Source organism: Camarhynchus parvulus, chromosome 4, assembly GCF_901933205.1.
Source record: "Camarhynchus parvulus chromosome 4, STF_HiC, whole genome shotgun sequence".
NCBI lineage: Eukaryota > Metazoa > Chordata > Aves > Passeriformes > Thraupidae > Camarhynchus > Camarhynchus parvulus.
Genome location: NC_044574.1, coordinates 19,088,667 through 19,102,489, shown reverse-complemented (window position 1 = coordinate 19,102,489; position 13,823 = coordinate 19,088,667). Strand labels below are relative to the sequence as shown.

The 13,823-nt window shown below is 36.1% G+C and overlaps 1 protein-coding gene across 1 annotated transcript in view; it reads right to left on the bottom strand.

Annotated features, from left to right (window-relative positions):
- TBC1D19 (TBC1 domain family member 19) overlaps nucleotides 1-13,823 on the bottom strand; it is a 49,020-nt gene that overhangs the window by 28,841 nt on the left and 6,356 nt on the right. Inside the window, exons 2-6 of the mRNA XM_030947587.1 lie at nucleotides 10,088-10,160; nucleotides 9,274-9,319; nucleotides 7,462-7,537; nucleotides 1,252-1,326; nucleotides 238-301 (exon numbers count right to left, since the gene is read on the bottom strand). Coding sequence (XP_030803447.1) covers nucleotides 238-301; nucleotides 1,252-1,326; nucleotides 7,462-7,537; nucleotides 9,274-9,319; nucleotides 10,088-10,160 — 334 coding nt within the window. The remainder of the gene's footprint in view (nucleotides 1-237; nucleotides 302-1,251; nucleotides 1,327-7,461; nucleotides 7,538-9,273; nucleotides 9,320-10,087; nucleotides 10,161-13,823) is intronic.

The following is a 13,823-nucleotide window of genomic DNA, read 5'->3' as shown; positions in this document are numbered from 1 at the left end:
CTGGAATATGGAATAAGACACAACAACCTCTCAGTAATGATTCAATGTTAGTACAGTAACTTGAAACAAAATAACAAGGAAATAAATATTTATTTAGGCATAATGGCACATTACCAATGAAAGAAAGATCGAAATCAATTTGCCTTGAAGAGATTAGATTAACCTTTGACTGGTAAGATGTGCATCCTTCCTTTCTATGTACAAAAATTTAATGTATGTAAATTCAGTTGACCTTACCTGGCTCATCAGTTCCCATTTCATTCCATTTATTAAGCAATTCTTTTTGTTCATTTGCAGGCCTCTGAAATACACAAAGTGTATCTTCTTTTTTTTTAACAGAATGAATAAAAACATGTTTATTTCAAATATGTAATCATGTCAACTATACATTAATACAATGTTTTACAAAATAGCAATACAAACTTATTTGCTAACAAATTATCCCTAGCCTAAAGGTACATTACAAAGGAAAAGGCCAAGTTCAGTTCCTGGAAGGAAAGAAGCCCATTAAATAGTTTCAGGTGCTTAGCAATGAATTGAGGATATTTAGTACTCAGTTTTGTGTTAGTGAAGATTTACTGCCCATTCCATAGAGCTGTTGGACTCTATCAAATTCCTGTCCCTGGCAGCCATGAAAACCAAATACAGCAGCATCCTTTAGCTCATGATGAACCATAGAGGTTCCACCACCTATCACAGAGGTCAAACAGGGGAATGAACAAAACATGCTAAAGTTACTCACTAGTTCCATGATCTTTAAAATTAAAGCCTCTATATTAATTAAAAGAAAAAAACAAAACAAAACAGACTAGAATGAACAATTAAAGAAATCAGCAATGTACCAGTATCTCTCTCTCCTTATGTACCAGTTCAACTACAGCCTTCTGTGCACACAAAGCCACAAAGCACATTGGTGTCACACACAGGCTGCACAAGTTATACAGTTGAGTCTTCACACAAAATACTCTGTTAAGAGCAATGAATACAGTAATGAGCTTTCACACATGCTGCTCCCTCAAGAGGATAACTGCTGCAACAGCAAAGAGGAAAATCCACCTAGAGCATTCATCTTCTCCCAAGCTGAGCAGACACATTCATTGCCACCATCTCTGAAAATTATTCCGCATTACAATTATTTAGATACTGAACCTGCAGCTCCTGATAACCATGTCTAAAATGATAATTACATTACAAGAGTGCAAGATGAGGCTTAATTTCAGAGAAGATGTCAGTTTGAAAACAAAACGTTACCTTCTGTGCTAGTGGGATATTGAGTTCTGTGCACATGCTGTTCAGACTTTTCAGAATTCGCTTCTCCCAGCTTCCCTAAAATACACACAAAAGATAAATTATAAGTAATTTCTTTTTCCTGAAAATTGAATTTACTATGCAATAACAAGCAGTTTTTTGAAGTCAGATATATATAAAAGGATAGCAAGAGTCACTGACTGACATCTGCAAACATACGAAGAGAATATTTATATGCTCCTTTACATAGAAACAATAGATCAAACAGACCTCATTCTTCACAACACAAAAAAGAACCAGAAAATTTAGTTGTTCATATTTCATATCTTTAAAAAATCATGCATTTCACAATTACTGATTTTTATATATATTTAATGATCAAACTTCTTTCTAGATCAACATTTAACAAATTTTTCAAACAATTATAAGAGGTCAATCAACTGTGCATAGTAAATACCTTCTCCACTTTGGGGCCTGAAGAGACTGGCAGTCTTTCTCCACAAAAAGTATCTCAGATCTTGTCAGAAATTAAGGAAAGTTAGAAATCTGGTCTTCTGTAATGCTTAAAAAAGTATTCCTCTAACACAATGCTCAGGAAATAGATGTCTAATCAGAGAAAACAGAGGTAGACAATACCTCAGTGGCCCATGGACAACTTAAAAAGCAACCAGATTCTTCTGACAATTGCATTAGGCTTCAATAGTGCCTACTCCATGGCCAACTCCTCTGAAGTTAATGCCAATTAGTAATGACTTCCTTGTCTATGGATTTGGTACTTTGCTTCCATGATTACAGCACCACTGGTGGGTTTTATACTTAATTTAGTTTTCTGTGGATGACAAGCCAGACCTCAATCACATCAATGCAAAGACTCCTCTTAATTTCATTTAGTTCTATTTATTGCTTGTAATTTGCTCTAGACACAAATTTTACAACAGTTAGTTACTCTTTAACCATGCTCCTCAAAGCTCTGTCCCAAAGAGGCTGCAGTTCATTAGAGAGGAAGCAAATAAAGGGAAGGGCAGCTAAAAAAAAATTTCAAATTTTGTCTATTATTGTTTCATTTTAGCTTTCATTTACAAGATCCTCTCATACCTTTTTCCATCAAAAACTTGCTATCTTTCACCAGAAATTTTTCCTCACAATCAAGTCATCCCTTCACCTTCTTTTGCATAAACAAAACAGATCTGAGTTTTGAATGTAAGGTATGTTTTCCAAATTGCATTGCTTTTTATCATACTCTGTAAAATATTTTTATTTAACTGTATTATCATATTTAAATTCCTTTCAAATGCTGCAGTTACACAACACCATGTCACAAACTGGTTCATCTCTCACAAAGTGGTAATATCAAGCCTTTACTATTTTGCTAAGAACTGAGGTTTTGTTTCTAGAGAAATAAGTGAGAGCACGAAGATTACTAGGCCATATAGGACAAGAAAGTGGAAATGGAGAAAACACAGATAGCAGCAGCAAAAACAAAGTTTAAGTCTTTTTTGGTAAAAGTATGCTCTAGATCAGATGGCCTGGTCTCCTGTCCAGCCAAATCCTAAGTGTCCAATGTTGTCTCTCTAAGGAGATTATTCCAATGGCTGACTGTTCCCTATGCAAAAAAATTTCTTCTTCTGTCCAATCAGAATGTCCCCAAGAGTAACTTGTACCTATTACTTCTCATCTTTTCCATGTGACTCTTTGTAAAAAGGAGTCTCCATTTTTGCGATAGCCACCCTTTAAATACCAGAACAATGTCTCCCCTAAACCTCCAGCTCTCAAGGCTGAAAGAACCCAGCTCTCTCAGCCTTTCCTCACATGTCAGGCTGCCCAGTTCTTTGAACATCTCTGTGGCCCTTCTCTGGACCCTCTCCAGTCTGTCCACATCCTCTACTGTACAGTGGGGACCAAACCTGAACACAGTACTCCAGATGTGACCTGACAAGTGTTAAGTAGAGTGGGACAACGACTTCTTTATCTCTGCTAGTGATGCCCACATTGATGCAGCCCAGCATCCTACTGCCTTTCCTTGATGCAGCAGCACACTGTCCACTCATATGGAGCTGGCTGTCCACCGGGTTCTTCAGGTTCATTTCCTTCAGGCTGCTCCCCAGACAGGCAGATCCAAGCCTGTGCTGCACTCCTGGATTATGTTTTCCCACATGCCAGATCTTACATTTCTGTTTTTACATCATATGTCTCTTGTTAGCCTACTCTTCCAGCATATCCAAGTTTTTCTGCACAGTGACTCTCCCTTCTGATGCAGCCACTTCTCCACTTGGTTTGGTACCACTGGCACCATCACTTCAAGATACCATCAAAATTAAGTGAGGATAGGTGGAAGGAGCATAGGGAGGGGAATAGCAGAGATATGCTTAAAGATATGAAAGCTACAAAAGAAGAAGAAGCTTTGCAAGACCAAGAACCATCTAATTCCAAAGAGCAATGGAGGTCAACACACTTGGTGTGACTTACAACTGCCACACCGGACATTAATCCACTTATTGCACTGGGGATACAACATGTTGGTAATAAACCACTTATACACAGTCATAAACTGTGACATAATTCATCTTTCAAGACCCAGTAAAGATATTCAAATAAATGCAAAAAATACAAAACCAAAGTGAGGGTTATGCAGCCTTTCCAAGGAAGATACCATGCCCTCTCTCCAGGACAGCAGGTACCTGAAGTGAGCAGAAACAGAATGCACTGTTCTTGACTGAAATAAAAGGCAGAGGGAGAGGTCATAAAGTCATTTTATTGATGGGCACAATACATTTAGCAAGATGATTCCTCTAGTCTTACAAAGAAATTCAACACTAAGAAAACACACTATTAGGATTGCTATGGTTACAATTATGCAATAAAATAGCTGAAACTGAAAAAGGTAGTACTGCAATTTGGAAACAATTTCCAAATCACAAAATGGTCTCTAACACCTAAAGACCATGCCTGAAGGGAGGGAGAAGGATTATTAACAAGGGCATGTAGCAACAGGACAAGGGGGAATGGATTTAAACTGAAAGGGTAGGTTTACATGACATAGGAGGAAGAAATTCTTCACTGTGAGGGTGGTGAGACATTGAACAGGCTGCCCAGAGACGTTGTGGATGCCCCATGCCTGAAAGGGTTCAAGGACAGGTTGGATGGGGCTCTGAGCAAGCTGATCTAGTGGGAGGTATCCTTCCAAGGGAAGGCTGAAACGAGATCTTTAATGTCCCTTACAACCCAAACCATTCTATCATCCTATGACTTTCAGCATTACTACTCATTGCCATTAATGCTCTATCCTTCTCTAGAAACCTGGTTTTCTTTTGAGGCAGGAAAATAAAGCAATATAAAAACTTCAGTCTGCCATCTATGAGAAAACAGGACCAATGTGAGGAGAAAAAGGGTTAATTATGAACATTTTAATACCTACTCTAGAAAAATATTAATATCACTTTAATCACTGATACAAAGTCATTCCAGTAACTATCAGAGATGGTTTTCTGGGAGTAGTACCCTTATTTCCAGAATTCTGAAGTAGAGAAGAATTTATTTAAGATAGAAAAGGATAAAGAAATTGTCAACAAACTTATAACAATGGAAACAGCATCTTAAATGGTGACTGTATCTAATAAAAATAGAATATGACAAATATGGACAACATTTTTATATGGGGACAAATTTTGATGATAGGATCAAAGTATTTTTTCCAACTGCTGTGAAGCTAAATGAAAATAAAGTAAATATAAAAAAATCTACCTACAAATAAAAAACCCCAGTCTTACTGTCAAAACATTAATTAGATTTTCAATACCTATGAAAGTAAATTGTTAAATTTTCACTTTTATCTCTCTCCCAAAAGGTATTAGCAACCTGTACACTTGTATTTTAGCTATTTCCAAATATTTTAAACAAACAAAATCATTGAAACACTGGCTTTGTAAGCTTTTCACATTGTTTATTTAATCAAAAAGAGTAACAAAACAAAATCTAGTTGTGATTCAATTGCTCTGATGATGCTTTTTTTCTTACAGGCCCATTATCTACAGTGATAAATGTGCGTCATCCTGTAAATCAAACACTTGCATGTATCTCAGTGGTTTTAGAAAAGATCATGTTACTTCTCTAACTGTGCATTTATTATTATTTCTCAACTACCATAATTTACCAGTATTCTCTATGGAAAGGGTTAACAAGTCTTTATGAAAGAGCTGTATTTCCAGAAAGGGTTTGAAAGGGCATCATACAGGTTTGGCTGGGATAGAGTTATATTTCTTCACAGTAGTTGGTAGGGTGCTTTCTTTTGGATTTGTGACCAAAAGGGTGTTGATAAAACACAAATGTTTTAGCTATTGCTGAGAAGTTCAAGGTCTTCTCTAATGCTTCCCCCCAGCAAGGACGCTGGGAGTGCTCAAGAATTTGGGAGGAGACAGAGCTAGGACAGCTGACCCCCCCCCCCCACCAGTGAACAGTGGGATATTCCAGACCATACAACATCATGTTCCAAATAAAGAAGCTGGGACAAAAGCTGCCTGATGATGGAAAGTAATGAATGTATTCCTATTTTGCTTTGTTGACATGTGTAGCTTTTGCTTTGTCAATTAAACTATCTTTGTAACAGGATTTCTCACTTTTGCCCTTTTGATTCTCTCCTGCTTCTCTGGGGAAGAGTGAGTGAGTGGCTGAGCTGCCCACCAGGATTAACCCACCCGGAGGACATGGATGACTAATACTCTTTGATATAAGGAAATAAATTTTGAAACCAGCAAAGACAGGACTTCTCCTGCTCAGTTTTAAACTACTGGAATAACAGGCCTCTACATATAGCTAAAAACACTGCAAGTATTATATACACTTTTGTAAAATAATAACCCATGAAACTGCTTCAGACAAACATGCATATAGCTATATCTCTCTGGTTTTTGCATTAATGAACTAGTAAGAGTGATTCTTCTCAGGCTGCAAATTGTGGCATTACATTTCACACCACACAAGAAAAATTGACTAAAGCAATCTTTAACCCCAAATCCTAAAGACTGAAACCCAGGACCGAGAGATAAGACTTAGGGGAATAAACAACAATATGCTTGTAAAGGTAACACAATTTGTTGAGTATTTCGTAAAAGAATACTGCAATGTATTTCTAGGCACAGCAGAGTTATATACACCTTTATCCCTACCTGAGATGTTTTTGTTAGACCATATTCTTGAAACTTGGTCTGGTTTGGTTTTTTTTTACATTTTTATGTGGATTTTTTTTTTCAAATGGCATATATTGGCAAAAAAATAAACAAGCCAAAGTATTTTTTCCTGACACCAAAAATCCTCATTTAATCTTTACAGTCCAGTTTTTCTTATTCTCCTTCAATATGCCTTAAGCTCCTTAGCTCTATATTTTTCATCTTCCCTTCACATTTTTAAGTACTAAATATATCTCTTCTTTCTGAAGATCTCACTATCTCTGCAGGCTGTTATCTTTCATCATGAAACTGCCTGTGTCCTGTCGCAGACATCTCTTTGTGAAAAATCCTTTCTTTAGGATTTTTCCTTCTGAGAAACTGTGGCCTCAGAGATAGACGTAAACAATAGGTTATCTGCTGCTGTGGAATGCAACAGGTCCGTCTGGATTGGGCCAGCTTGGATGTTTGTGGTTGATGGCCAATCCGGGACGAACTCTCTCAGACAGAGTCCGAGAGCTGCCTTGTTAGGATCCTTTTCTTTTCCTATTCTTAGCTTAGCAGTTTCTGGAAATCTCTCTCTTCCTTCTCTTTTTAGTATAGTTATAGTATATGTATATCTCATAAAATAATAAATCATGGAGTCAACGTTCTCGTCTCTTCCCTCAATCAAGAACCCCTGAGACCACCGTCACAGTATTCTGCCTTCAAAAAAATGCTTTTGTAACCCTAAGGAAATGACCTATAGCTACCCCTTTTTTCCTTCTCAATGAAACCAAATTCTCTTCTTTGACATATTCACATCATCTCTATTTTACATTTTTCACCTACCTTCCACTATATCCTACTTTCATTGTGGCTGGAGAATTACTTGAGCATTTTCTGATTTATGTAAAATGTCACATATACAATATTACTATTAACTTTGATGCAATTACAAATCTGTGCTTTTCCTAAGGTATAAAACCTAGAAACACAATAACATTCTACAGAGTAAATCCCAAGTAGTCTAATTAAAGCTCTGATATGAATGGTAAAATTGATAACCACCAACCTGTGCTTTCCTCATATAGGCTAAAGGTTCTTTAATATGTTCAGGTGGTGCTGCAGGATGACAGGGCGAAGGAAACCTTAAGAAGAAAATATGGTAAACTTTAAATATTCTGATGTTTTATTTTGCTTAATTAATCCTGTATTTGTAAACTTAAATATAACTCCTTTCATGAGAGCACTAGCAAAAACACAAGTGTGTGTTGGTCAAAACCGAGTATTATTTTTAGAAGTATTTTTTCCTCATACAGTCTATGGATACAAATAAGATAACAATATGCAAGAATTAATAACATTTCAACATGAGTTCTTCTTGTATTAAAAATAACACTCTCGTATAATTTCACATATTTATAAAATAAAATAAAATAATTACATTAACAAATCAGGTATTTTAAAAGTGTATTCTCCTCACATCATCTTTATGACCTCCTGGAACTTTCCCCCTCCAAGTCATCACATTTTTTCAAGAGACAATATATTTTTTTGAGGGTCTCCTTTCAAAAATCAGTAGTGAACATCTACATGTCCAAAGTAATTAGAATTTTGAGTGAAGTATTGACTTAAGCAAAGCTGAATATGCACTCATAAAAAATATCCACTCATAAAAATCAAAAACTAAACCAAACCACTAATTTATCTTTCAGTAGTGTAGGTTATTTCCAATGAGTTTTTGCCAAACATTACATCCAGCTAATTTTAAGTATGTCAAATGTCTTTCAGGAAACAAAATTTACACATAGCTTCTCTAATAGTTAGCCTGAATTTTCATTTGTTTGAATGCATTCAATCAGTTCCTATCATATGGTTTTGAGAAATCCTCCCCAAATTTCTTCCCATTTTTATCAGATAAGATCATTCTTGCTGCAAATTTGTTATGGACTATTCTGTTCCAATGTGCAAAACAGAATCAATATCAACAGATTTCAGAAACGCTGTTTCTTGACTTTTCCACAATGCTCATGAAATCATGGTGTTCACAGTTAATTTCAATTTTCAAGGGCAAATTTTGTTATTTTACTGCTTATTTCCGTGCATTAGTCCTAGAGACAGGTAAATATTTTTTCCCTGGAAAGATACAATGAAGATGAATCCTTGGTAACAGACAGAAGCATTTTGCAGAATTAAGTCCCTCATGCTACTAAATATACATTGTGCTAAACTGGTAACTCTAACAAGCTTATTTACATTAGCACAAATATATTTGCATACACATTTCTTATTTTATAGTTGCATTCATGCTGTATCTGTTATGAAATTCACCTTTCCACTGTCCCAGAATGTAAAGAAAAATTATGCTTCCCAGAAGTCTACCCCAAAGTTTGTTGAACAATAATAAAAAGGAAACTTTGCTGATTTGACTGCATTTATAACCATATCCCAAGCATGATGAGCACTGACCTGAGAAACCTAGAGATCCAATATCTTAAAGATCTTAAAAAATAATTAATACAAAAATACATGCAATGCTGTGACCAATACCTCAATTAAAACTCATTTGCAGCAACTGCCTCCCTTACATAATTATATTATGACCCTTGGTACCTTTGGAAGTAAAGCCAAAAGCAAAACACTAAAGTAACTACAAAATGTGGTGATATTTACTTCATTTATTCTTTAAAATGCACTTGAGTCCAATATTTTCACTAGGATGAAAAAGAAATAATGGCACTGTAAAAACAGAAACTAAGCAGGTACCCTTGCTATGACAGATATTGCAGATTACAGTAACACACCATTTACCTCTATAAACAAATGGATCAAAAGTAAATCATGTGAGCAGAACTCATTAAGTGAAAATACTAAATAAACTCACACATTGAGTTCACTATAAACAGCATTCTGAAGCTTCTTTTCCCAACCTGTTAAAATAAAAAAAAACAATCAGAAGACAACTTTAGGAATTGATACTAATGGAACATCAATCAGAGGTTGCTTTGCAGTCACTGGAATTTTATGCCTGGTCTCAGTTCATGTCTTCCTACCAGAGAGACAAGTGGAGACAGAGAAACCTTAATCTAATTAAGATATGAAAACTGCAAGTTGAAACCTCTATAGAGACTGAACATCCTTTATTTCCATCTGCTGTTCAAATAATTACAATATAGTTTTGGTTAAAAAAATTACATTCTGTTTCTTAAAGCCATCATTTTATTAAATCAACAATTAATATTAATAGAGACAGTGTTCCTGATGATTATAAATCTGAGATCATTTATCATAAAATCCTCACATTATAGTAACATAGCCTACAACTTTCAATGCAAATTGGAAATTTAACTAAAGGTAAAATTTTCAAGAGTATCTCCATGGAAGTTAATTTCCATTTTCAGAAGTGACTGAACTCTCTATTCACTCAGAATTTTCAAAAAAAATCACCAGTATCTTATAAAATAATAAAAGCACTTTGCATAGTATGTTTTTCAAAATACACATGGAATCCAAGAACACTTTCTCTTTTAAATTTTCTTTATGTGATTTAATAATCTGGAATCACTGAATGTCTGCTTCTGGCTACTGTCAGTGACAAGACACCAAGCTCCACAAAGCACTGTTTTCATCACTTATATCACATATGTTCCTACATACATCTATCCTATTCACAAATATATGAACGAAGTATTACAAACCTGATGTCTTCAGAAAATCCTTAATATCCTCTTTTAGAGATTCCAGCTTAATTTCTGGTTTGTGTAGGTTAACCTAATATGAAAAATAAATAAATAAGCACCAAGAACTAAAGAGAAATTACATTATTCAAGTTATAAATTAAGTAATGAACATGCTTAAGGTTACACCCAAAGCAAACTCCTTCCTTGAGCAACAGCAGTCAAAAATATCAGCTAATTTTTTCTCACTCAATGTCTTCAACTTTTTCATCAATGCTAAAAGGTGTTATGTGGGAAAGAAGAGAGAAGAAAAGCAGTAGAATATGTAGTGAATGCATATAAACATACAGATTTAATAATCTGAGCAAATGCCCCACATACTCAGCACAAATGCTAGACTATACACATTAAGGAATTGGTCATAAGGTACACATGGAAAAAACTAGAAGCCAATTCCTGTATTTCACCTGAAAGAATTAAAACTGAAAACATTCCATAATTTTTCACTTAACTTCCCACAGTTCAGCTCCTTCAGGTAAGAAATGCCATTTTCAACCCAAAAAACTGACTGTGCACCGAACACTCCCCACTGCAGCTGTGACTACTGGGTATATACAGCTTCTTGCAATGAAATGCACTCCACACACTAACCAGCACTAACCAGCACTAACCACCTTTACAACCATACCATCACACCACCATGCACATCTGCACATCTTTCAGCAACAGCAGAAGCAGTTGCTACAGCATTTCCTCCTTCTGCAGCTAGACCAAAAGGAGAAAACCAACACATCACAAAGGTCCAAAAGGACAACAAGCAGAAACTCAGAAGTTTCTGTTAAGTGCCTTCTAAGACATATTTTCCTATGCATGTTACATGGCAGTAGCTGATAACATCAGATAGTAAAGCAAAAGGTTTAGAGAAAAAAAAGCAATGCTGCATGCTAACTTGAAAATAACACCAGAAGATCTGTGTGTCCACAGCCATGACAGCTCCAGGCATACGTTAGAAGCATATGGCCAAATCATCTACATAGAAATGTGAGACATCTCTTACCAAAAGCTACTTAACAATGTGCTGTAGGCATATCAACTGCTAATTCTATTGCAGCAAGCTTTCCTGCTGCAACAGAATTTTAATTTTTATTTAATTAAAAATAATCTTTCACCAACTTGCATAGTCTTCCAGCCCTAACAACACTGCTGAGCGCATGGCATGATTTAAGTCCATGGCACACAACTAAAACTCTAAAATCCTGTACTTTGCCTTACAGTTTATACATGGAAAAGGGTGTTTCTGCACAGGAAAAGCAGGTCTAGGTGAATTCACAATGCAGAATTTTAAGAAAACCTTTCCATTTTCCCCACATGAAAAGAGGAATGGACAATAATGGAGAGAATAACAGCATCAGCATTTCAAGTCCCCTTGCCATTACAGGTAAGGGAGACATTTATATTTGGTTTATTGACTGCAATTGCAGAGAGACTATTTCTCAGCATGCTTCTGTGAAAGAAAGGTCATCATAAGCACAGAACAGAAGATGTGGTGAGTTGCATAACTCTCATGTCAAATGACAAACACATATACCATCCAGCACAATGGTAAAAGTTGGCAAAGGATGGTTACTAATATCTGGGAAACAATGATTTTTATGTGTGTTCTTGGGCAGCTCACAAAATACCATTTTTAAGCAAAAACCTCAAGGAGGATTTCATGACGAATTCTTTTGAAACTACTTTGATGGAAAGTCGTATGTCCTTTTTGGACATTTGTCAGGCTGAGGGTTTTCTCTGCTGCAAGGCAGTGGTTTTGTGTGTTTACTGTAGAAATTTTAAATAAAGTAACAGACATTAAGCAGGGCAGATTTTGCCATACTTTTCATCAGAAGTTTTTGTGCACCCTTTTGTAAATGTTCAGCTTTGTCTTTGAGTTAAATATGGCTAATTCTAATCTCAAGGTCCATGGGGTTTACCCATCAGGTCAGGCACACGTTTTAGATGCAGAAAAATCCCCTCACAAATACAACTCATTGACAGATGATAAATCACACAAAGAAAAGAAAGCTCCTGCACAATCTGCTATATAATGGATTAATTATCTTGACACTGGAAACAGAACAAGAAATTATGTGAGTGCAATCAGAACAGTGTTTTAATTCTCTGCTGTTCACACAACTGCGAACTCTTGGGTTACTAAGGAGTATCTGATACTCCTATTGACAACAGGGTTTTTTTTGGAGATTCCTGGAAATTTTGGAAATTGATACAGCATATCACATTAGAAGGCATTAAGGAGTTCAGTCCACAGACTACTTCCCATTTTCCCTGTCAGGCCAAAAGAACAACAGAGGTCTTTTCTCATAAACTGCTGCTCTCAACAGAGCCTGTTGCCCAGCTGCAGGACATAAAATCCAGAGACTCCTGTTTGCAGCAGAAAGGCAGTCAAAAAGGAAACAGGACAGCATGCTGGGGAAAATTTTCCGCAGGGATTACGTCAATGCATCAACCTGCACTGGTTACCTTCACTTCTTCATGCCCATGTATTCAGTCAGATATTATTTCATTATTCCTAGCCCTGATGCAGCCAATATTCTTAGGCTAATCTATAACTTATCAAAACATCTATCTTTAGCAACTTTCCTGTGTCCTTTTTCTTCTCTTCCCTGAAAAAAGCTCTACTGAGACAAATTTTCACATAAGAAATGTGAAAATTCCCCGCCACAAATTATGGAGGCACTTTTGTCTCCACTTTTAACAATTCAGAGTTCAGTTGCAAAAAAAACCACCTCCTCCCATTTACACTTTCCCTCTTGTTTACTTGTGTACTACAATCAGCACATTCCTAAGTGCTAAGCAGAACAAGAGAGCCACAGAAACTGGTAGGATTGCTGATCAGTTTTCAAATCAGAAATTAGATACTTGAGAATGTGGCAAACAGTTCAGCTGGCAGCTGCAGCCAGCTCTAACACAGACCATATTCCAGCTCTGTTTAACACAAAAAGGGAAAATACTCATTTTGGTAAGTGCAAGGAACTCTCTTCAGAACTGTTTTGCTGTAACTTAACAGTATGGTACCTCTTTAGAATTCATATGGGTGTTTATGGGAACTAAATTGAGGAATCAAGGGGGCACAGCAGAGCTGATGTTCCAAAATTACTAGTCCAGGTGTCCACATAATCTTGTTTTTCCTTTGGATTAACTGATCTAACTTATTTCTGTGTTGTACCATGTTGGAAAACACATTTAGGTATTTATATTTTAGGTAGGGTTGGTTTGTTTTAAACTGCTTGCTACAACACACTGACTAAGTCTTGTTTGCATTTTTTTCCCTGTGATTTTATTCCCTGTAGAATAAAAAAAAAATATGTTGAAAATTTTTATTTATATAAAAGAAGCATTACAACAACTTTACATAGCTAAAAATGCCTACCCAAGATTTACTGGGAGAAAACCCCACACTGGTGAGATTTGTACTCAAGAACTGAATTAATTCCCTGCATGATCAAAAACCAGCAAACACCCAGGTAGAACTACCAATTTCAACACACACATCTTGAGGAAAGGGTATCTTACTTCTATAGGAAAAATATTATCTGTTACTATAAGGAGATTATAACATGCAGGGTAATAGAGAGTGAGCAATATAGGGGAACAATCCATGAAAGCAAAGGGTGACAGCTAGAACAAGGAAAAAGCCAAATATTCAGAGGTTGAGTCAGGGCAATATAGAGCCCTGAAAGGAAATAGAGATGGAAGT